Here is a 26,647-nt window from a genome sequence, read left to right on the forward strand (position 1 = left end):
ATTGCCAATGAACTTTAAACTGATACAATGAAATCCTGCACCCATAACAAACTGTACGGTTTTATGTACTGATCAATAGATAAACATACGAAAAGATGCAGGGAGTAAGGGTATGCGTAGGTTCCGTTTGACTTTGTCGGAATATTCGGAATAATGGGTTACTACATCTTCATATGCCCGCTTTTTTATACACAGTACGCATTATCGATTGTTTAGTGTTGTTCTTTGTATGTTTGTATTACTCGTGTCCTTCCCGTGTGTGTGCTTGTGCGGGCGACGCATCGTTATTACAGAAATCGTTTATTTAGGCGAAGGATATCATCATTAGCCACTCTACGGAGCGATCACAACAGAGAAGGCGAAAAAGAAAGATAGCACAGCGGCCTTACTGGACTAATCGACCGTAGAACAAAACAGTTTGTCAACCAAAAAATTGCCCATTTACTGGCGACGGATGATAACCGTAAACTTATTGCAAAAATGTAATCTGGATTCAGGATATTCTTCAAAAATTATAATCACTTTCTTTACAAAAACTTAATGTAAATGTTTTTTTTTTACTATGATCACGTGTATATTGTCATGAGTAAAACTAAAAATAGAACGATAAACAAATACACAAATAATAATAAGACTTAATTTTGACCATTACGATCGCTGGAACTGCTAATCTTCCTCATGAAGGCGGCAATTGGCGATCGAGTAGAAAGCATATTTCGATCCCGTACACGATTGAAATATATATAAGGAGCGGACATGTAAAACATACGGATCGCGAGGATTGAAACAAAGAAATAACGAAAACTTCGTGTTGTCTGAATGAACGTACATACAATCAGATCCACAAGAGTATTTCTACATGCAAACTAGTCCAACGAGCCAAAAACTAATTTTACATCAGTGATCACTGAGACCAAGTGTTTAAAAAATGATCGTTGCATAATTTTTTGATAAATGCAAGATCTTCATAGTGGATATATGAGCCTATCGAGTCTGGATCGACTAACACACTAAAATATTGAAATTCGACTCAAAACTGTTGAAATTGTACGCAAAAGCAAGAGCACACTGTTGGAATGGAACAGAAAGGTGTTATTCTCCGCATTGTCTCACCATACCAAGCATCAGCCTCACACGACAGAACCGTTACAAAATCTCATTCGAACCGTTTCCCCGTAATCAAGGATTGACTATTCGACTACGTGGTAAAAATAAGTCTAGTAAGCCCAGAACTGGACGGGTCACGACCAACAATAGGCCGTTACAAAAAAGCTGCAAACAAAAAAAAAACAAAAAATGTTACACTTTTACAGACAGACAAACCACATCAACGCAGATGTTACGGTTTTATGGACAGTTGTCTAAAAATGGCAACATGTCATGTGTACTAGAGCATTATTCATCTCGAGTAGCATTTGTTTTCCAATGTGCTATTTCATTTCCGTCCTTCCTTACGTCTGCAACTCCCGTGCCATCGTCATCCACGTATCACGGTTCTCAAAAACCGTTTGCCGCTCATCTTTCATTCCATACTCTGCTTCCAGTACCTTCTCGATACTATTTAACAACGTGGAACCACCGATATACGCTTCTGTGTTCACACAACGTTGCTATAGGAGTGTTAGTGTTTTGTTTGCTTCGATCGTCAGTTGTCTAATTTGGGATAAAACAAACAATTGTCAGTGTACAGAACTATAGCAGTATTATGATTTAAAAACTAAACATACACACACACACACACTTCTGTGACCGCACTGATAAGGGCGCTAGTCTCATAACGGATTTCTTGACCTTGATTCCTCCGCCCTTCGTTTCGTTAACAAAGTCTCGCGTACGCACACGCACACACACTAACATACAAGTCACGCTCACGTCTCACGTGTCGGTGAGGATATTAAACGAACACCTTCGCTATGGCGTCAGCGCCGGCACTGGCAATGAACGGTTTCGAGGGATGAAAGGCGACGTCCAGTATGCTTTCGTCGAACTTTTTCCGATGCGCCGTAATTTCCTGTACGCACGTTTTGTTGTCCATGTGCCAGAGTCGGATCGAGCAATCGTGCGAACCGGATAGCAGGTACAGTCCGTGCGCATCGATCGCCAAACTGGTGACCGCGTCGAGATGGGCCACCATCGAGTGCACTAGCGATCCGGTACCATTGTCCCAGAACCGGATGTGACGATCCTCGTGCGCCGTTATGGTGACCGGCAGCGTCGGATGGCTGATCACCTTGTTGATGTGTTTGCCGAGATTGCCGGTCATCTCCTGGCTGGCCTCTAGTTTCACCACCTGCTTGCCCGTCTCGGTATCGTAGATGATGCAGTGTGTGCTGCTGTACGCGACCACGATACGATCGATCTGATCCTTCACAAAGTCCACCGACGTCGGTATACCCTCCGTTTCGGACGTGAAGGTGGTACTGTTGGTGGGGATCTTACCCGACGGTGACCACAGCTTGACGGTACCGTCCGCCGAACAGGACACGAGCGTGTTCTTCGCATGATTCACGGCCAACCCCCAGACGGCATCCGTGTGTCCATCGATTGTGCAACGCATCACCTCTGGATCGTAGCTATCGTACGGATCGATGTTGGAGCTCGGCAGATTCCAGCAGTTGATCGCACCGTCTAGCCCACCCGAATAGCACTGCTCGCCGGTCGCTGACATTGCGAGACACAGCACCGGTCCGTTATGCGAGCGGAACGTGTACAGGGGTTCCACGTCGAGACTAGCAGACTTTTTCGCTGGCACAGTTTTCTGTAGATTCCACAGCTTCAGCGTGTGGTCCTCAGAGGCAGTTATCAGGACCGGTTCCTGTGGGTGGAAAGCCAATGCCCGCACACCGTCAAAGTGCGAACGGAGCGTGTACTTGGCGTTCCACGTCTTGCGGTATGGCTCCTTCGAGTTGGACACATCGTACGCCGACTCCGTCTCGTTGTTTACCGTCAGCTGAGCCAGCTCACCGAGTGACGAATCCACCTCCTCATCGTTGCCTATGCCCGGTATCGTCGGATGGCGTGGCATTCCAGTTTTATTATATCCTGTGGAGGGAAAGTAAAACAAAGCCGGCCGTGAATTTTTAAGTACCAGAATTTCGGGTTTGCTTTCTTTGATTTGAATGATTTTGTTCCTGAGATATTTGTGACGATCGTAGAAGATGATCAGTATGTTGAGGTGTCTATTGTGACGATCAAATGCTCCTTCCATATGGTAATGTGAAGTATAACAACAGCAAATAAAACTCCTAACTTAATTAAAGATGTTGCAATTCGATGAAAATAATATTAAAAATGTATCAATGTGACAGCTGATAAGCAATTTATTCGCAAAACAACACGAACAAACTTAAGTAAGCGAAAGCATCCATTGCTAGAACTTATCAAAGTTCGTTCATGAAATTGTAAGCTAAAAAAGATGAAAAAAATATCCACATAATTCCCTTTCAAACTCGTAACATGCACGAAAAGCTCCATCTCAACATCTTAATATTTGATGAACGATATAAACAGAACATAAAAGCAGCATATGTCCTTTTTATCAGCAAACGTATTCCGAGCCGTTTCCGTCCACCGCTCCACCAAAGCAATCACTCACCAACATAAAGATCATCTCCGGCGACCCCGATTTTGTTACTGTCCTCCATAATAACATCCTCACCTTCTGTTAATGGATTCAACTCATTGATTACTTCATCCGCTTCTGCGTCCATATCTGATACACATCCAAACAGTAAAGGCATTCATACCAAGGTAGAATATAAACGACCGAACGAAGATAATTACGAGAGCCCAGAAGAAGAAAAAGATTAAACAAGACAATTTAGTACGAACAATTTGGAGTACGCAAACGGTAGTGTTGCAACACACACATACACACTGCCAAATACGCTTTTGGGAGTTTTGTAATGCGTAAAAGAGCATTTTCACGCAACTCGTCCGGTGATGGTGGTAGTGCAAACAACACCTCATTCTAACTCACCGTCATTCAAAGTGTTTCCTTTGGCTTTCCGTTTGGTCGTTTTCATGTCCGTATCGTCACTGTCCCCGACGACGAGGTCTATCTCGTCCGACACATCATCGTCGTCCGACATCTCCACGTCCTCCCGGGCCAGGAACTCAAAGTTCGCGATGACCGCCGCCTCCGAGTCCAGTATCATCGCTTCAGTTACAGAGGATGGTTTTTTAGCCGGCGTTCGGCGTCCTGTGGGCATAATTTACCATACAGTTAATATGCGCAAGCGACCGGGCATGTTCTTGACGATGCCACCATTTACGACGTTACCTTGCGATTCGCTGGCCCGCTTGTTCGATTCCGTCCCGCCGTTTACGTTCGGATTGACGTTTTCCTCCTGCTCGCTGTTATTGTTCAACCCTAGCAGCGAGCGCACCCGGTTCGAGCGTATATCTAGTATTGTATCGGTATAGCCAATCTCCTGCAAATACTGACGCAACAGCTGTCTACCCTGCCGCCAGGTTATGTTCGACACGGAACTGTACGGTACCTCCGGATCTGAAGCGAAAATAAAAGCGTTAATAGTGAATTGCTGCGGTGCGTAAATGGTGCACTACTTACCGGGAGCTACTTCTGTTCCAATACCCGGCTCATCCGTTGGTGGTTTGATATCGTTCATTGGTGGATCGACGCCGTACTTTAATCGATGAAATTTAGCACGTTCCTGTTTCAGTGCATACTCTAGCATCTTAATGCGCCGGATCAGATCGGATTTGAGGGATTCCTGACCCTTCCGTTCGCCCACCAGCACTGCAATTTTTGCCTATACGAGAATGACAAATAAATAGATTATATTAGTAAAATTGAATTAACTTTAAGTGGTTAACCATTGAAACTGATTCGATCTTTACACTATTTGGTTGTAAGGTCAATTATCTTATAAGAACTAGTGTTGTGTTGTGTTGTGTTGTTTAAATCTCTATGAACCACTTCTGAATAATAAAACTCACAAGTGAGTTCAATAAGAAACCTTTCCAACTTCCTCCCCAGCAACTCTTAAAAGAGTGAGTTAAAAAGTTAAGTCTTTAGTGAGGTATAATACTCAGCTCTCTTTACTTATTTGATATTTCCAACACTAATAAGAATATACATACGATCTAGTACGATCTTGATTAGGGAGTAAAGATTAATAAGAACATACATACGATCTAGTACGATCTTGATTAGGAAGTAAAGAAAGATTGAGGGCCTTCTTATGATGTGGTGCGTAACGGAACCACCATTTAAGTGTCAGGAAACATGTAACTTGCTACACTACACTGTAACTTGCTTCACGGCAATTATATCCGTGGGTATTTTCTCTCTTTATATGCGCTGTCTTATTGTTTTGCCATTTCTCCATCCCACTCAAGGGAATCTCTGATTCTCAATACAAAACTGGCATGTGAGAAAACATCGTCCGGATGGTTGGGTGTGAGAATAAAACGATGTTATACAGATCGTCAAAACAAAACGATCACAAACGTTATACGGAACGAAACGAGATCGGTAGTGATTTGCTTCACGAAGTATTAATTTCAAATAACATTTGAGAATATTTCAATATGAATTGCAGGCTGTTTGTTTTCATTTCTGTTGATTATTTCTCAAACAACAACAATTTATTTCACACAGCACAACCGTGTCAGTGAATTCTTACTCTGTTCAGCTGTTTGCTGTTGATCGGTCCACTTCGTTTATCACCGTACTCATCCTGCTAGTAACAGCGCTAAGGGACATCCCTTGTTCTACAATGTGTCACAGCAGCAAGGACACACGCGGCGAAGAACACAAGTATACACCCACATGGTCATATCATCAAACTATTATTCTTTTGGTCAGTGTTTTCTGCCCCCGACAGGATGCAGCAACCGAACCGAGGGAGAAAAAAGTTCCACTCTCGACTGGTTGTCCACACATGTCCACCACCGCGTGGAGCTATTTCCATCCCAAAAGTCGGGGAATGGGGATACACTTGCAAGGCACGGCAACTCGCAAATCCCATTTGTGGTGGGATTTTTCCTTCCTTTTTCTATATCCTTTGGTTGGCGTGTGTGTGTGTGGGTCCACAATCGAGAATATGGGCAATATATCTATTTATTACGATAATTAAATTTCACTTCCATTATACACACAATGTTTGTGTGTGTGTGTTTGTGGAGAAGAAGAACGGTGTGTGTTGAGCACGATATGAACAATTTTATGTGGTGCTGTTTTTAGAAAAACCCATTTCCATCACAGTAGCCGGTTTAAATGTCCTGCATGAATGTTCGAATAACTGCATGGTGATGATGGTGCAGTAACAGTTTATCGTGATTTTTATACATTTTCCGCTTTAATACGTTTTCATACGCTACAATATTACGTGTGCACAGTTCACACCCTTCCTTACAACTTTGCTTCATTTCCGCCATACGTAGATTATACAAGAAGAACGTAACGCGGCAACACTGCCACAGGGGGTGTCCTCCTTCCCCTGTGTTCGTACAGGTCCTTGTTGCAGCTTCGAACTTCTTCCTTACTGTACGACCGGACAAGCAAACGGACAACCAAAAAAGCTCCTATTCGGTGGCGTTCCGTTGCAAAATTTGCACAACACACAGAAGGCAACACAATAACATTCGCACTACCACTTCACTAGCGGGCGGCAAAAGCAAACAAAAACCCCAGTAGTTCTACAACAACGCGTACAAACAATGGTACCGAGACAGCAACAAATAACCAGTGATAGTTCCACCTTTTACCATCAAACACTGAAGCGCCACAATGCTGAAGAGCGATAGCGTTGCGCGCCTCGGAGCCTATTAACGGGGGAGCCCACCGGGGTGGGAGGCCTTGAGTAGGCATCGAACGTACACATAATGACGCACAAGGGGGCAACGGCGGAGGAAATCGGTGGAACAGCGGTTACAGCGAGAGTCCCAACTTCCAACACACACTTTCGCTCGGGGATGCGTTGCTTTGGCCCCCGCGCTTGGCGCTTGCCGACAAACAATAACAACCAGCTGTTTGTAGTTTTGCTCTGTGCCTTTATCGTTTTTTTTTTTTTGCGGCACTTTCCGTTTGTTTCTATTATTTTCGCTGCCACTCGGTAGCAGCGTGCACAATTGTGCAGAAACTGACAGACGATTTGGCCGGAACTGGCAGTGACAGCATTGAAGAAGCTTTTACTATAGACGCGGCTTGTTCTTGAGCTTGTTCTGCTAGCGACGGGGATACGTTGAATCAACAGACGGTTCTCTATAAGCGACGGTTCCTCAAGAGTACTTCTAATGCGTCAGCGTTGCGACCGATATGCGAATAATATCGGTCACTAACGTTTGAAGACTTTGTTGTTATGAAATCCTTCATATATAAACCAGATTAACATAAGAATAGATCAAGGCGAATTCAAGCCCAATAATATAAAGCCATGACTTTATTCCTTCTCTTGTGTATTTAAATCAAGGGGTACGTTTAAGCTATTTTCCTTCGAAATCTTTTATTCGATCGATCGCAATTTTTATATATTAAACAAAAACTCCACTGGGCTACTTCTGGTGCTACACCGAGTTTGTATCTCCTTCGCTGTTCTTTCATGAGCCCCAACCGAAAGACATACTTTCGACGAACGGCAAGTAATAGCCAGATTGGTAATAAAATTGCAGCAGATAAAACAATAACCGCCTTAAGAGAAACGTGGCTAGACCAATCGAAACAGCAATTCTCCCTGAAGGAAACTCAGGCAATAACCCAGGATTTGACGCACCACAAAACCGTCGTAAAATATAACACTTCAACCGTGATGCTGCGAGTGAAAACTTTTCCTTTGAAACTTTTCCATCGTTCCACAACACACAACATGATCGATGTCTCGGTGAATAAGTAGATGATGTATTACCATCCGGGGCCGGAGACATTTGCGTTTGTGCTAATCGTTTTGCAGAGGGGACTTACTTCTCCAAACAAACAAAAAAAAAGATAAGTCTCCCGTGTTTTTTCCCTCCCTATCGACTTGATCTTGCCGTGAGTTCATTATTTGTTTTGCCGTTTCTGTTTGCCCACACAGCGCAGAGAGTTTTCCTCACGCACACCCAAAGCAGTGGTGTTTCGTGGTACTTCCAACTGGTTCATGCTTGAAAGTAACATCGAACTCGGCACCCAAATTTGCCACACACTCCAGACTCCGCTCGCGCGATTGAGATACCCCCGGGTGAAATTCGTTTTCGTTACAGGATCGATATCTAATGATGAGGAGTTGATTGCAGTACGCGGGGTTAGCTAATAATGCGTATGCGTTACGTCGAAATTGTCTATCCGCCCCTATCGTTACGGTCATAGATTGATATGTGATGCGGTCTTTGATTGTCTCTCGGTGCCGATGCACCGTTTTATGATTTCTCTTTCATGACTTCGGTTTGGTTTTGGGTGGGGCGGGAGCTCGAAAGGCCCAATCAGCCTGTTCAAGCAAAAATTACTCGAATAACCAACGAGCTACGAATCATCGACTTTGATGATACACAAGAGCCACAGATATATTCCACAAATTCTTTAAATATTTGCTTTATTTCTTATCTTTCGCTTTCCAACTTTTACGACAGTGTGTTTAGTGACTTTACATACGAATCATCAAATGAGTGCATTTGGTGTTGTTCAAACGTCACTATTGGACAATTACAAACAATGGCCGGAATTATACTCTGAGCCAGTTTTATTTTGTATGTGTTTTGACGTTTCCTGGCTTATCCGATTACAGCTCCCCATACAAATGACAAGCCAAGTATATTCTTCTTTATCGGCACAACAACATCAAGAAGTCCAGGCCTGCCATTTCTGGCTTTCTGTGACTTTATTTACCCGTAGCTGAATAGTCAATCCAGCGTACGGAGGATTGGTCCGGGTGGGATTTTGGTCCGGTCCGTTCGTGTGCAGACCGGCGTCATTACCATCATGCCACCCAAGTCAAGTTTAATCTAGAAAAAAAATGATTGGATTTTTTTACCTAAACAAAGCTTCGACCAAACAAACAAACATTTTTGATATAAAAATATAACAAAGAATTATTTTAATAACCAGAATTATGTATTGTTTCGAATAAATTCTATTTCTAAACTTTCATAAGTATTTCTCAAATTTGATGTTCTGCGAAAATGATCCCCTATGTCATGCTTTATGTCCAAACGCTGTGTCCTTCACGATTCTGTACAGAATGATACAGCCCGGTACCTGGATTATTTGACAGATACAGGCTGAAAGCTTAAGCCTTCTAACTTATGGTAAGATCTGCCCCAATCTTGGGAACCCTTTCGATGGCTCCACCTGAATCGAAACCCCGTTCTGGAGTTTACTAATTAAATTAACGTTAAAATACACTGCAGGAGGCTTTATAGACTTCCTAAACATCAAATATATAACAAATACTAATGCAGCAATGTGACGAAACTTCAAATAGAAAACTGCTTCAACAACAGATTTGCAACAAATTTGCATACATTTTGGTGTGCTACCAGTGATAGTTCACACTCGGATCGTGTGATCCCACGGTAATTACTACTCATTGGATGTCATCAAAACAAATCGTCACTGGTTTAGGGGTGGCGGGCATTGATGAAGGTGTTTGGAAGCCCTCGAAAAAGTGGACGATTTGTTTTCTATCCATCACATTCATTCCTCGTACCGAAACATGTTAACATGCTACAGGGTGCCAGGTTGGGTTGGGACACCCGTTTGCGGAGAGTCCATCTCAACTTCCACCCTCTTGTACCCGTGTGGTGGGCTGATGTCACGTTTACCTGATCCGCCACACGGCTGTTGGGTCATGACCATGATATTGAAAAGCGAGCGCTGAACTTGTGTGCTAATCGTTGTCCGTACCACTCTGTAGTAACCCCATGACGCTAATGATCGGAGCGCACATTGCAACATCATACAGATGGATGCAAAAATTGGGAGACGAGTGCGGTGGAGATGGATGGGACTGATGGAAAGCGGGAAGTAGTCGCCCACACACTTTTACCATTCCGCACAACGAGCCAAGGAAAAGTTTCATCTCCACTAGAAAGCGATCCCTTTCCCCGGTGCCGCATACAGAGACCCAGCTGTGTGTATGTGTGTTCGAAAGGCGCAACGGGAGAAATTGAATTGGTTTTATAATTTTAGACACACAATCGAGAACGTTTGAAGGTGTGGTGCTGATGTGATGATGCTACATGCAACACCGAGCATCTCCCGTTGCAGAAGCGGCACAGCATAGGGCCGGTGGTATGGGTGGCATGTTTCACAGCCCTCTGCTGCATGTGGACTAAATATAAAAATAAATAATTTTCACTGCTGTTCGACTAGTCGCTGTCGCTGCTTCTGTCGGCAGTTCGGGCAGAGGATGCCTCCGTAAATTAACTCCGGGCTAGAAGAAACATAAACGCATGTTTCATACACACTCGCATCGCTCGCCGTGGTTGTTGTATAAGCGTTTGGCATAAGGTGTAATGTATATGCGGAAGTGGATAAACAAACGTAGCAAATTTGGAAGAGCGAAAGGAGGAAAGGGACCTCCGTATGGGACGAAACAAGATTTAGTAACATCCTGAAATCGGGCAGCTTTATGGGTAGGAAGTCACTTCCTTTTAAATGATGAAGTTGATTAGATTACCTTTCAACCTTAATCAATGATTCAACGCGAAACGTGACACAAAAGTTAAGAAAAATGTGTTGCAAATGTGACAAATGCTCAGTGCTGAGAGCAGTACAGTACGTAACATAACAATACGAACCACTTGTTTGTTTGTTTGAAAATAAATACATAAAACGATGTTCCAGTAAATTCTGAAGAAACGTGAGAATACTTCTTTTCTTGAGTTTAAAAACTGCTACAAACAATTTTACACATTTTTTTCTGCACGTCACACAAAACGCTTTGTGCAACGAAGAGCTGGTCTGGTGGTGAATAGTCTGGTGATCTCTAATAAACTACCTTGTCTCAATATTATTACATAATTCGTTTGTTTTTATGAAAATACAGTCAATACCCGAGTTACGAGGTTCTCGACTAACGCGGATTCGGAGATAAGCGGATTAGAAAAATTGACATTTCGCAGAGTGTTGTATGCAGAATTCAGTTTTTAGTTTGCAAATTAAAAAAAAGCGTTGCATTTGATTATTATAAAAATGAATTAACATAACATTTTATTGCAATTTCTGAAATAAACAAATGAATATCAAATTTGAATTTGCTTCGTAACGTGAAAATAAATATTCGATCCCTTAATTCGACATATAAACGTATATGTTTAAGAGGAAACTCGAGATGCGCGGATTCTTCTGGAACGGGTATCCGCTCATCTCGGGTATCGACTGTAATGAATGAACAATACTTTAAATAAAATAAAAAAATAAAATAATAAAAATAATAAAAATAAAAATTAAAATGGTATGATAACATACCATTATTTATATGATTTCCAAATTAAGAAAATTTACGCCTTTTTTACGCCTCTACTTTTATTAATAAATTAACCTTCTAGAACTATGTACGCCACCAGAATGGCATTTTTGTCTACTTCTTCTACTTCTATATTATATCCTTAAGTTTTATTCCCAACAAAAAAAAATCCAATGATCGTATACTTATGGTACGCACTGTATAAAAGAAACAATAATAAGAAATTGCTAATTTTGTGCACAAAAAACAGAAAAACTTCCAATATGATACGGCCGTTTAATTATTCGATTAGACTGACCCAAAAACCAGCAAAAAATAATAGCTTCTAACAAACCAGAATTCTTGCAAATGTGATTGATGCAGGTACTACCGGTGGGTACAGGTCTAGCAAAAGTCATATTGTGGATAGAAATTATAAAACAAACACACGGTAACACACATTCCAATCATTTTTCGTACCCGGCACAAACATAGGCAGTGACCCGCTCTTTTACCATAAAATAAACATTAAAACACATTGCCGTCTGGTTTTTGCTTGTGGTTCTCTTCGGCCTCCTTCCTGCCGGCATGTTAGCCGCCTTTTTTAAAAAGCAAATACACACACACACACACGCTTCAGCAGTGTTATGTCTGTGGAACTTTTTCCAATTGAATTGTGGTTTGCCGCACGGGCCCGTTCCCGGGGGTCTAAGAGGGGGAGGGAATGCCATGTGGCAGATACATTGCGATACTCATCTCGGCGAGCGCAACCATTCGCCATACGATACGAAACATTTATTATCAAAGCTTATGTTAAAGGTCACGGTCGGGAGGTCACCTTCTAAGAGCAGAATTTGGGCAGCCCAGTCGATTGCCATTCTTTTTTTTTTAAATAAACAAATTATACATATTGGCTTAAATACTCAAATTAGCTTGAAGAAAGGAAAAACTTTCACGCTCGCAAGCATTTAAGCAAATATTTCGGTTTCGCCCCCTGGCCATGGAGGTTAGCGTATCATAACAAACGCTACACAAAACGCGCATACCGAGCATTATGTAAGGGTTGAAATGTTTCCTGGAAAAGGTCCAACATTGCGATCCGTCCCTGCACAAAGGAAAAGGGCGGCGGCCGTTGATAAAACAGCGCGCGCCCGCCGAGACCAACAATTTCGGGTAACATTCTGCGAATGATTGATTTGCGATCCAATTCTCCTCCTACGAGAGAGAGAGCTGGTTTGTTTTTTTGTTGTGCATCCTTTCCCCAACTTCAAAACTGAGATTAAGCCAACGACATAGCTGGGCCCCGGATTGTACATTGACAGGACGACCGGGTCGTTTAGCTGCCTGTGATGCTGTCGGGAGCGCAGACATACACGGCTAGAGTCACAGGTGTTGACTGGCGGGCGGCCACAGAAAGAACGCCACTTCGCTACAGGGAAGCGAAAAATGAAATATGATCATCAACAACACACGAGCTGTGCGCCGTTTTCCCATCGTTAGTTACACCCACCTCCCCATTCTGCCATTTCGAATAAGGTGGTGGATGATGCACCGTTCCAAGTTCTAAATTTATGATGTTTAGATGCCGGGCACTATAGCGACACACACACAAACACGCACACCCACTTCCCACTATGCCTTTGACCATCTTCTGTCTCTCACATTTGAATTAATTTATTCAAATTGTGCAACGAAGAGAGCAAATTAATGCATGGCAAAATTAATTGGGCATGTAATTATTGAAGAGAAGCACCAAATATGGGATGGTGTAACTAATTTTACCAGACTTATACACACAGTCTCTTACTCCTTTCGTTTGTATGAGTAAAATTTTCCAGATTTATCAAACCATTGGCTGCCACCAACGCACTGTTGCTTGAGGTGAACGAGGAGCAATCTTATGGAAATATGCGGTAAATAATATTCAAAGGTTTCGAATCGAAGCGTTGCTAGTAAAGGGTGTGAAAATTTTAACTTTAAAGATATCGAAAACGTATCAAAAGTCCCGGTTGTTAGAGGAACTTATTGAAAAATACTCACGTTTCATCGAAAACGACACAATTAACTCTTCTAACGGTGGGACCAATTGGAAGTGTTATACTACGAGCTGCACAAAGCTGATGAAACAGCGGATCATAACCAGATATAAGGAAGTTTATAATTTCACCCAAATATTAGCCGTGAATCGTAACCTAAACCGACTCCAAAACCCAACATAATAAATAAATTAATGCGAAGACACCGATTTGCTTTGCTAACGGTGGGACCAACTCGGAATTAGTGAGTACGAGCTTCACTAACCAAATTATAACCGAATCAAAATAGAAAATACTTTTTATGTAATAATATATAACTGTACAGAACCGATCCTGACCAGTCGAATACGAACAGTTGATAGCTTTACACAACCATTAACAAAAAAAGGCACTCCACCGCAGAAATTTTATCTGCCAGTATCGCAACGTAATTAAAGATCAAAATCTCTTGGGGATGACATTCTTTTCAATTGTGCAGATTTCAATTAAAGTTAAATAAAACAACCATTTTGCGAGATATAAAAAAGCATCTTCCATACCACAACGGACAATTTCTTCAGCACTAGAACATAATAAAGGATCGTTTCAACCAGTTCCCCCATTATACGGACCGCATCGGATCGATGCACACACACACAAAAAAAGCTGAAGCTTGTTTAATGTAGTTCAAACAGCAACTTTTGCCTGCCCGTAAACATTAAACCACACCTGGTTCATTTCACTTGCCACATACAAACTCCAGGTATTTATGTGCACGAAGATCGGGTTGTGGGATTGCTACGCATTGCCACAGCAAAGATTTCCCATTTCTTCGCTTGGTGTACCAACGGTCGTGCTGGAGCTCTTAATATTAAGGGTGTGTCATACAAGCACTTCACAATCTTCTCACCGAAAAGGATGCGGCTCTCGGGTTTTTTTTGTGTGGATTGAGTAGCAAACCTGGCAGCACAAGGGGTGTAAAGCTTCACAGCATTCACACCGGCTGCAGAGAATCGTGTAAACAACAGTTCCAAATCAAATGTACCGTGGTGTACTGATGGCATAGAACAAAGGTTCCCCTGGAACGGGCAGCAGCCAATAGTAATTATAGAACAGCGCTCGAACGATCGATTCGGCTTTTGCTTATTTTATCCAGTTAAATCACGCCAAGATGAGTTGTGAACCGATGGGATGGCGGCCAAGTGCGATGGAAATGACAAATTCTTGGAAATAAAGCATAAAGTTGGCGATTTTACGAGTTCTACATTTACTTTAAACGCTCGACCATCTGTTGTGCTAGCTTCAAGATACGTTTAACACGCAAACGCCTTCGATTCTGTCGTAGTGTACATTAATGAAAGATTCGTATGGCCAAAAACCTATAGCTCTATACGAACGATTTCATTAAGAAAAATCGAACTTTAGAACTCGAATACCATAAGTTCTTAGTTGAAACTATTTTCTATTTATTGTTCTCTTAACACATTCGTAAATATTTGTTAGCAATATGCAAAATGATGATCACCAAACGAAAACTGTTTCACATACAGTTAGTACAAAAAGTGTATTAGATCAGATTTCAACTGAAAAAAAACACACATTTTTGTCCTACTTTCGTGAATATTTCTGTTTACCATTCAATGGTAGCAACTCGTGTACAGGTACTTATAGTGCCTCATCGTCACCGGGTCCTTAATAATACCCGGCGCCGAGGTCGATGATTCGTGAAAATATTACATTTACATGCGATCGATTCCGAACCCACCTCGCGTTCGTTCCAGCGGCGTAAAATGTGCCAACGATTTTTGTTTTTCTCTCGCTTTCTACTTTGACTACGCGAGAATATCAATCCGCTGGCACACGGTTTCAGGCGATAGGTTCTATGCCTTCGCGAACAGCGCTACTAACGGCGACTTGACTTGCTGTAAAAGAAAATACCATTTTCATTACTCATTTTTCGCCCCCCTCCCCGAAGGTGTTAACACAGCATAACACACAGGGCAGAATTCATCGTAGTCAAGCGCGAAGCAAAAGCATAGAATTTTGATTTCAAAAGGCCCTGGTTTAATACAAAAAATGGCATTGATTTTACACGGTTCGACACCGTTCGATTACTTTAGCCCCACCACATCGGGTGCTCTTCCCGGTCCTTCGATTGTGATATCAGGAACGCGCTCTGTCCTCCCCCATCAACGGATGTCATTCTAATGGAAGGGGGGAACGCATTCGGAAATGCAATCGGCTGGAAGCGAGCGAATTTTTATTTACTGAAACGTTCACAAATCTCACAAATTATTCCAACCTTCCATGCGCATTAGGTTGCGAACACGATCGACATCGTATCCTTTATGGTGAAGGTTTGCTTACGACTGCAGCATGGTGGTGGGTGGCGTACGCCAAGAACGAGCATTGAAAACCGTTGTAAGCAGCTCGACAAGGGATTGCACACGTTTCGTCCCGGGTCCTTTCGGTGGCCGGTCTGTTACGCGCTAGCGGTATAAGCAGCAAGGATACCCACCCAAGCGACCCAGGTCATTTAATCCACACCAAAAAGAAACCACTGCGAGCATAAAAAAAAACACAAGAAACAAGAAATAACCTCTTTGTTTCCGCTTCGTTTCGCGATTGCATCATAGGACGGAGGTTGTTCTACAGGCGATCAGGAAGCAGTAAAAACAAATCCATTTGTCTAAGGGGGAAAATTGAGACCGGGAGGGAAAAAAGGAGGGGGAAGGGCTTGTTCGAATGGTGGCAGAGTTGGGGTTATTAGCACACAACCTCGCTAATGAGATTTTCGCTCGCAACAGTCACCTCCGCCATTACAGCCCGAGAGTGAACTGGGCCGCAGGGAGCAGGAGCTATTTTAAGGAGTTTAAGTTGTCCATGTTTTCTAAGCGAGTCGGTGGTGCGGTCCACTCTGGGTTGGACGGGTTTGCTTCAACAAAGAACGCCGCACGGCCACCATCTGCCAACCCATCCATCCGCGCGTCGTCCTACGCCACGGACAAGTGGCCGCCAGGATTGGTAAGAAAATTGCATATTGTGTTTTGCCTTGCTCGGGGTCACCCATAGCGAATGTGGCGATGAAGATAGCACCGCACCAAAGGGCACTACAGCGGGACCAAGGTAAGCATTCTTTTGCTGCTTGTCATCGCAAGCAACATATTTCTTGCAACATCCGGCAGTGTGTACCTACCAGAACCAGTTCCCACTAGCAGCTTGCATCTGATACAAATCATTTCAAGACTCATTTTGTGCAGCTCGAGTATCGAATTTAACTACGAGGAACAGGATCTAGTATATTTGTCCCACATTAAAATACGGTACCGGTACCCTGGGTGACGAAGGACACAAAATCCCGCATCGACTATCTCAAAACCGGGTTCCTTTTTAATTGGATTTTATCGATAGGTATAGCGTGCATGTAGGTCATTCCGCAAGGGCACATGGACCGGGGACTGTGTAATATGTCTTGTTTCTTTGATAATTCAACATGATATGGGTATGTTATGAGGTGTATGCACCTACATTATTAATGAATGGAGCACATCATTACTGAACGAATATCTATACGTATCTGTGCTGAAGGTTTGTTAACCACGACAACGTGCAGGTTGCAGTGGATTTGTTAAACAATAAACCTTGGGACTGTGACCATAGTAAAATAATCTTAGAGCTCAACTACTGTATTTAAGAATCTTTAGAGATTCGTGAGTGATTGAAGATCGTTCAAAGGTACATGAGAGCTTCAAGAATCTTCAGAGATCCATGAAAGATTCAATTATCTTGAGAGATCCATAAGAGATACAAGAATCATCAAGGATCCATAAGAGGTTCAAGAATATTCAGAGATCCATAAGAAATTCCAAAATACATAAGAGATCCATAAAAAACTTTAGGAATTCATGAGAGATTCAAAAATCTCCAGAGATCCAATAGAGATTCCAGAATATTCAGAGATCCATGAGATATTTGAAGAATCCTCCAAAATCCGAGGGATGTTCAAGAATCTTCAAAGATACATGAGAAATTTAAGAATCTTCCGAGATTCATAAGATATCACAGAATCTTCAGAGATTTTTTGGCTCTTTAAAAGTTCAATCATCTTACAGAGATAATGATATAATAGAGAGATTAGCAATCATTTTCGGTTTAATGGTTGTTCTAGATCTATTTATCTGAAAGAAATTCACTAAACATTTAATCGCATTACCCGGCTTAAACGTTATCCAATATTCCTCGTTAAGTTGTGTTAAAAATCTTTTGTTAAATTAGCTTTATTTTTATTTTGTAATAAATTAACTATTTTCTACTATAAAAACAATTATGAACTCGAGTGATGATTTAAATAAAAACTTCTTCTTTATCGACACATCAACCTCGAGAGGTTTAGGTCTGCCATTTCTGACTCTCTTTGACTTTATTAACGCATTGCAGGATAGTCCGTCTTGCGTAAGAGGGATTGGTCCGGATGGGATTTTGGACCGGTGCTGTCGTGTGAAGACCGGCGCCGAAAACTAAAAACACATATCGACATTTATTTTTTCCATTCGCAAAAGGATACTCTTTTAATATTCTGTGCAAATAGTTTTGTAAATGTAAGCCTTACTTCAGAAACTGACAGGGTTAGAAGATTGGTATTGATCCTACGGTTTGATCATAGAAGGTTCTCTGATTCGTCTAACAAATTGTCCAAATTGACAGTTGCATGAATGAAATTTGTTTCTGTTTTGCCTGGTATTACTTAATACCATAATACTCTTTATCGACGGAAGACTCATTTAATATGCCCGGTGTGTTCTAACTGCGCCATTTGCTGTTCCCTGGCTCTGCATATGGTTGGACGATGAACAAAAGGTCATTTATATCCACATACACACAGCAAAAACACTGTTGATCATTACGTGACGAGTGTGGCCGCTTGTAATAGTACTGATAAGCGCGTCCAGATAACGGGCTGCAGAGAAATACGACACTTTGCAACATGTGTAGACCCAGACCCAGACCCAGACAAGAATTTGTACAATACAACGACGCAGAAAAAAATCCGTCTTTACAAATACCGTGTGCCGTGCAACACCGCTTGCATTAGTCAGTGTGCATAGTAGCAACTGCAACAACAACAAATGCAGCCTTGAATGACCTTGTGAGATTTAGCCGATGGGCTTACTTACAATCCCATAAGGAACAGGCAGGAGGACAAGCGTGTGTGCTTTCCAGCCCTAACATGCATCGCGTACGGACAGGCCTGTCCCAACGTTGCAGAACAGCTTATCGAGGATTATCGATCGGCCGCGGTTGATTTGGCTCGTTAGAAATACACAACATCACTCCATGCGCTCCGTTCTTTGCCGTGGCGGAGGATAGTCATTACTACGATGTAACTAATCCGTCCGGTGCTCGTTAGCACAGAACAAATAAGCATACATTTCACACCCATCCGGCTTTTCGGAGCAAAGCACCACCACAACCACTACACCAACACTATGCGAACCAGGGGACCACATCAATCGATCCCGTATTTTTCATTGCAATTCGATTGGCCAATCAGTTGAGTGGTCACCGAAGAATTTGTTTGCTTTCAACGCCAATTTGCATCGGTTTTAACAATGTGTAATCGTCTCCGGAGAGGCAACGTCGTTTCGTGCGCTTCCATTCGGGGGTGGGAGCGGCAATAAAATAATGGTCACGAAAACTACGCGCTGCGGTAATTAAAACTGACAATCACGCAAAGTGTGATCCTTCTACGGCGTGGTGGAAGTCTTCATCATCCACTGCTTCTGATGAACTAAAACTGAAAGGGACGCGATAAAGAGGGAAAGAAAAGTGAATGATCGCATAGGGTAAGCAAGTAGCAACAGTGTACGAGTCCCAGAATCAGATAAACACCGTATAACCGCAGAGTTACACGATATGGTTCATGGTTTTTATCATCTTGTTATGCCATTTTTCTGGAACTAACCATCGACATATGAAGAAGAAAACCCTCAAACAGTACACTAAGAGGCGGCAGAGCCATGTTTTCTTGTGCCGTGGCGTTCAAAACTAAGGCAACAAAACCTCCTGAATTATACCCGAATCTCCTGAACCAAGTTGCACAACCAAGATCCGTGATGTGCAAAAGGTGTTACACAGTTGATCAACATACACATCTGTTTAACAACAGAAGCAAAGACCGAAGAAGAAGCTCATCCGCTTGAGATCGTTGAGTTTTGGAGCTTGAAATGTAGTTTACAGGTAATTTCCATTCGCGTCTTTAAAATTTATGAAAATGTTAACCTCTTTCGACCTCTTTTTGTGCAGAGGATACGTTTTCGCACTGTTGAATAAATCTGCCATCACATAAGGCCGAATACAACAGGTGCATCTTTGCTGGGGCAATCGGCTCATAACTCTCTACCTTTAGCGTATCACGCACCGCCACACGCTTTGCTTAATGCTATTAATAATAAAACACTTTCCCCAACAACGCAAAGTTGAAGCTAAGTTTTTCATTACCTTCATAAGCTTTATCGCCAACGCAAAGCGTCGTCCCGGTTCCAATTTCTGCACGTAACAATCCCCAAACCGTGTGGTCGTCGCAAGGAATGCAACAAAAGCGCGCTCCATAGAAAACGCCAACGGCAACGGCAAAATGTTCAAAACCTGAGATGGCGTAAGCACGACGTCGCCACTGTTCTTTAAGCTATATATCCGGTGCAGCGGTCTTCGCCAACTACCAACACACGCACACGCGGGGATGCGAAGGGAGGGGTTCTTGATGGCATACTTCCGGCATTCAAAGTTTAATTTCACCTGCCGGAGGGCAGCAAAGAGGGATAAACTTTGGTAACCCTTGGAATCTTCGCTTTTGTTAGCGATTTCCATTCTGTATTGGATTATAAAGGGCAGGATTTTTACGGTGGAAATAGCACCATCCATCCATCTCCACTCCGATGAAGCTCGCGCGCGCAATCCACTTGAAGGTGTGAAGAGGAAAAAAAGAAATGTGTTTTACGTTTTAAAATCCCAGCTTTGGTAATCAGTTCCAGCGTGCGTCGTGTGTGCATAGCCTGTACTGACTGCCGGTGGAGTCTGTCTGGATTTGGTGCCGTCCGTCTACCCGTCTGGCTTTCTCTCCGGTTTCGCTCCATTTGCGTATCTTGCGTATCTCGGGCAAACACCTAGCGGCTGGAGCCGGTCCATCTCGGTTCAGTTGGAATCTAGTCGTAATTGAAGAGCGCGCGCGCGAACACCACTGCATGCACCAGCTTTTAGCCACTTTCAGGTTCAATAAGAGACACTTTTCTTCTGTGCCTTTGACTGTCAAATGACGAGCGTTAGGGTTGAAAATTGTTCTATGATTACGCTTGCGTATTGTAACTATGCAAGACACTAGAATTGGACCCAATTCACGAAAAACCGAGGCTGGTTGGGTACGGTTCCAAAAATGTATAAACTACTTCTGAATAATAGGTTCGATCAGAACCGTTCGGAACCGTTTGAAACTTTCGGAACCGTCCAGAAACTTCGAAATCGCTGCCGGCGGATATCAGAGGGTATAGTAATAAATATTTTATTCTTCTTTTGGTTCTCTCCGTTTTGCAAATTGAAGATGTTTGAGCCCATAAATGAGCCAAGCGCCTCATACCAACTGATATCGGCTTACTACGAAAATGACGGTTCTAGACGGTACTACGAGTTAGACGATTTGAACGGTTTCGAAGGTTCCGAAAAAATCCGGATAGCACTAGCGATTCCATTTCCCAGGAGTTGGGACCAGATTCTTCTTCATGCGTTTCATTTCTGGCTTATTAGACATATTTTTACCACGTAGTCGGATAGTCAGATAGAACTGTAGGTGCACTCCAAAGAACCCATCACTACATAACACCCTTTTGAAGACCTTGTATCACGCATTGTGGAGGAAACATAATCCATCAAAATGAACTAAAATAAGGAAAGAAATCATTAATCAATTATTCAGCATATGCATTAACAATGGTGATTTCGGTCCACATTGTCCATCGAACAGTGTCAATCAATTAAATATCATCAGTAACGTCAATGTCTTGTTGTAATGAAGTGTTTGATAGTAGACAACACAACCAGATATTCGCCGAAGTCCTTTCTTTAATGATCCCTTAAAAACTTTGAAACTTCAATGTGTGATCCACAGTTCTGGGGCAACCAGCACAGGATTATTAAACGGTAAAATTTCCTGTCCAATCTTACCTGCAGCTCTGCCCGATCCACGTCCCATTGCGATCGCTCGAGCTCGAACCGTGCCCACTCGTGCTGGATGAAGTGCAGTATGCCGGGGATCGAGTACTGGGTCGGCGTTTTGTTGTTCTGATCGTCGCAGTTCCCGGCACCGGACATACCACCGCCGGCCGCACCTCCCTTGCCTACCAGCCCGCTGCCGGCACCACTGTTGCTCATGTCACCAAGCCCGCCGGTTCCAACGCCCTGGCCGCTGCCCGCACCGCCTCCAATACCTCCCAGCTGGCCAACTGCACTTCCGCCACCGTTCTGGTGACCGAGCGAACTGTTGTCATCCATTCTATCTTCGATACGATTAATTCTCATGACATGTCCACCATTCACCGGAGAAGCAAAATAAAATGATTCCAGCTACGGACGCACGCACACAGGCTAGAGAGGTCTCACACACGCACACGCACCGCTTCGCACCCAATTCTTTACACGCACGGTATTTGTGAAAAAGAAGGAGGGACAATGGAGAGTGGTTAAGGGGGTTTCCTGAAGCAAAACAAAAAATATTCACCAATAAGCACAATTCATCCGTATAAAAGACACACTTTCATCCGGCTTTTCAATATGAATCTTCACTCTCTCACTCTCTCTCACACTCTCGTACTCACTCCACTCCAACTACACAACTGGCCCGTTCACTCTAGTGCTCAAATCTGCACGCATAATATGACATTCGAACACACTGGGTTACAAAAACTACACTATTGCGCACACGTACGCCCTAGCACACGTACGCACACACGTACACACATCAACCTTTGGTAGGCTCTGCGAGAGAGAAAAACAAATGTTCTGCTCACGCGTTCGCACGTATTACGTGAATATCGTCACAACGAGGATCACTTTTACACGTGCACTGTACACCAGCGGTGACGGATCACTGCACACATTCTGCACAAAAGAACAACACACCACACACACGCACGCCCGATTGAAAATGTTCGTCTACGTGTTCAGCAATCGGAAGAAGGTGCCACTGCTACTTCCTTCTTCCCCGAGGGGGGTGATGCCGGTCACACACACGCGCCGATTTCACGCTTTCCACTACAGCTCACTGTCACGACCGCCTGTAAAGGATAATTCAAATAAAAGTTACGCACAAAATATTGCATCAATATTAATTCTCGATATAATGGAAAAATACGTATAACTGAAGTGAGTGGGTGAGTGTGTCTGTATGGGTGGACAGTTAGGAAACTTTTGTTTTATGGCAACCATTCATATTCGTTTTCTTCCTTTTCACACGGCCTACGTTGTTGTGATAGTCACCACCTGAAACACTACTACTAGCACACACACGCGCGTAACGTCGCGTAACACGTAACGCTCGGATAGTACAAAACACGCACCGCTTACGCACCGACAAATTTTACGTGGAAAAAGCAGATAATAGAAAAAGAAAACCTATTCGCAACCAACACACGAGAAAAAGAGAGAGAAACAGCACAACCTTGAGTGAAGAGCCACAAACACACATTCACATACGCGCTCCATCCTCAAACACGCTTTTCCTTTCACAACTTCATTTTGATATAAAAAAAATGCGAACGAAGCTAGCAAGAAAAAAATGAAAAAAGTTCGATTACATATTGACTCAAGCTGCCTGGAAAAACCTTGTGACATATTGGATTGCAGAAGAAGAAAAAACGCACACACATTAGTACAGAAACGTGTATAGTATTGATTAGCGCGACACACACGACGGTGGTAAACCGTGCAGAAAAGTAGGCGATCAACAGTGGAAACCTCCCCTCCTGCGTTGTGGTGTCATTCGCTCTCTCCTCAAATCCTTCTAGGGGTACCACACTGCTTCGCCTGGACCAAACTGTGAAGAAGCCGTCCAGTATGTTCCAAATTGATATGACAAGCTCTCGCGACACCATCACCAGAAGGGAACTGTTCGGCCTCTTTTTCCCGTCTAATGGGTATGGTTTTATGGTCCATTTAAGATCCGGTTTTCTGGGAGCAACAAAAATTTCAGACTTTCTTCTAAAGTTGACGTCGCGTCGAACGTGTGCTAGAATTACTCCACAAACTGATAAGTGGTTGGGCAATCTTTATATCGTTGCTGCTCTACTTCCAACAGTGATACAAATATTAATCCTCACAACATACACTCGTTGTTTTGCGCCTGGGGGGAGGCGTAGACCTACACGCAGAAAAGCCGACAACGGTTGCTCTGATTGCGAATTTCACGCTATAATACGCGACTGAGTTCAGCTGCACTCACATACATCCACAGTACCGCCAACACACACGCTACACTGGACAGTGGCACACCACACACCAGCGTAAGGAAACGGTTTCGGCGTGTGTGTCGTGTGCTCATTGTGATTACACAATGCCCTGTGGTTTCTCGCCGTCACGCATGAGGAGGATGACGTTTCTACGAAACATTTAGAAATTAACTCAATAATAAACTGTGGAACAAGCCGGAGGTACATACAACGCATACAAGCGCATTGCACCGAGGGATGTATGTGCTCTCTGGGGGGTGAGTGTAAAAGTAATCTTCCATGCGCGAAAGCTTTGGCTCCATTCATTAATTTGCTGCAAGCGAGCAATACAACTAACGTTCCGACTCCACTCCACTCTGCTCTAGGTCATTTTCGGGAATTCGTTTGTCATTCATGAGATGACAAAACAATACACCGTCAGCTTGCTTTTGCAACTCTTGACATACCAATAGTGGAGAACGCTTTGCATCCTAATCCTATCGCAAGAAATTCGCTAAGTCTCCAAGAATACAATTCCTCCCCTCGCAAGCTCAGGAAGAATGCATTCGCAAGATTGGGTTTTGCCCAGATTTACACACCGAGCAGTGTGTTTGATGAGAGTTTATGTGTGACCACCGAAAAAAAAACTAGATTTAAGCACACACAAACACACATAACCAACACCAACTCACGGCGGATCCTCGCGCGCTCCTCAGAACACCGCACTCGTCGCGCTCATGCCAAACGGATGCGATGAGATAGCGCCACGGTGTCAACCGTGAAACTGAACCGTGAGCAATCGAGGGCAAAAAGAAAGGAAAAACACAAAGGCGTGTGTTTCAATTCGCTTCCTCGCGCGAGTTCGGAACATTGAGGAATACACTCTGCCCCAACGAGTGTGTATGTGTGGCTGTGTTCAGGCCCTTTAGGGAGCCGCGTTCTACACACACACACACAGAGCGGGGCATGTACGGCGTAGCGGGTTGCTACGATTGGAGCGCTGCAATCCCTCAACACCCGATCTTTGGGGTTGCAATTCTGCACAACTCTTTATGCGCTCAGTTCGCTCGTTCATGGCACTCTGCGATCAAAGTTCAAGTGTGTGTAGCAGCAGATGCTACTGAGGCTCCGATTTGATCGATTGAATCCAGCAATGACTTCCGTAGTTGGGATAGGAGTGTGGAACTGCACTTTTTTGCTTTTCCTTCCTTCCAATCCAACCAGAGCAATCGGGAGTTGCAGAAGATGTCAGATTGGGAAGGGGTGACCCCACTTCATGACACATCCACGCATTGCTCTACCCACATCACACTCGTTTTCACTGAATATACCGTAAATCTGAATATTTCCTTTTTCTTCTTCTTCTACACACTCTTCAACACCTTCCTTCTGAACGCAGGGTGACACTCCCCGTGTAACCATACACCCATTTTTTCTCAACCCCTGATCCAACTTTCCACGGGAAGAACACGGCGAAAGGAAATTGCGGAAGACGACCGAACTGAAAAAAACGCCACATCGGTTTTCACAAAGCAGCACACCCTCTACCGTAAATCCATTGCTCCAACATTTTGGTCCATCGCGAAAGGTACCACACCACACACAACTTTTCCACGCCTTTTCTCACACTGGCAGAAGAAAGATAGGATGTAATTTTCCACACCGCACAAACTCGGGTGCACGTTCACTATCAAAAGTGCAGACCGACCTTTTTTCCCACTAGATCAGCCTTTTTTCTCCGATTTTAACTCGCTCTGCTCTATTGATGGAACTTCTTTTCCGTACGGATTTTCCTGTTTCGAGCAAACTGGCTACGGGTTTCACCAACACCACCATCGCCTAGCTGCTACATGGGATAGCGGTTGCCACCAACACCATCTCCGTGCCGAGCGAATTTGGTGCTGTCGCGAGTGAAGTTCGACAGTGTGTGAGCGAGACAGAGCCGTGCGGTAAAAATTTGCGAGCAAAAGAGAACGATGGTGACGATTCAGGAACGGGGCGAAATTTATAGCGCACTGACAGCTGCGTGCAGCAATGGCGATTTGGAATAATAAAATATGCCCCAAAATTATCCTCTTTTTTCAATTTCTGCCTTGTTTTGCAATCTTTTAGCATGTTTTGCGGGTGTATATGACAAAACCGGGTAAAGATTAAGATGATCCATGCAAAAATAAATTCAATTTGTTTGGATGACAACAATGCAACACGCGACTGTGCGCAACCCATCGAACTGGTGGAGAACATACCGTTTTAATCTTGAGAAAATAACTTTATTTTTGTTAATTCTTCTTAAGAAAAACGTTTAACATTTTATAATACGCGTACTAGCTAAAACAAACCTTTTCTCGCGTCTGCAATGTACAACTGCCGGGACCAAATTCCGTTCCCTTGGTGCTGTGTCGTCATGCTAGAAAAATCCCACCTCGAAAGTGGCGTCACGCGCAATAATCTAAACAATGAGTAATACACATTTTCGGAGCAGAAAAACACGCATGCCATGCCTTTCACTTACACTATCCGAGATTTTATAAAGTTAATATTTAAATTGCGGTAAATAATCCATTCGTCATTGTTAATTACATAGAAGCACAATTAGCCCGCTGCAGCTCTCACGAACAGAGTCATGCATTCGTGAAGGGATAAAAGGCGCTTCAACACCAACGGGAACCACAGGGCCAATGAAGCCATATCCTGATGCAGCAATACCGTCCTGTCGTTCTGTGTTGCTATCCATTTGTCAAAATGCGCTTAAATGCAACTGATTGATTGCTAT

At 43.3% G+C, this 26,647-nt stretch overlaps 1 protein-coding gene across 1 annotated transcript; it reads right to left on the reverse strand.

Annotated features, from left to right (window-relative positions):
- Nucleotides 1-1,894: 1,894 nt before the first annotated feature.
- Nucleotides 1,895-21,970, reverse strand: LOC128710869 (striatin). The gene is made up of 6 exons (XM_053805723.1): nt 21,617-21,970; nt 4,574-4,775; nt 4,283-4,510; nt 3,980-4,201; nt 3,596-3,712; nt 1,895-3,042 (listed from the first exon to the last, which is right to left on the reverse strand). The coding sequence occupies exons 1-6, from the start codon at nt 21,968-21,970 to the stop codon at nt 1,895-1,897; spliced, it is 2,271 nt and encodes a 756-aa protein (XP_053661698.1).
- Between the last annotated feature and the right edge of the window lie 4,677 nt (nt 21,971-26,647).

This window comes from Anopheles marshallii, chromosome 3 (genome assembly GCF_943734725.1).
Source record: "Anopheles marshallii chromosome 3, idAnoMarsDA_429_01, whole genome shotgun sequence".
Lineage (NCBI taxonomy): Eukaryota > Metazoa > Arthropoda > Insecta > Diptera > Culicidae > Anopheles > Anopheles marshallii.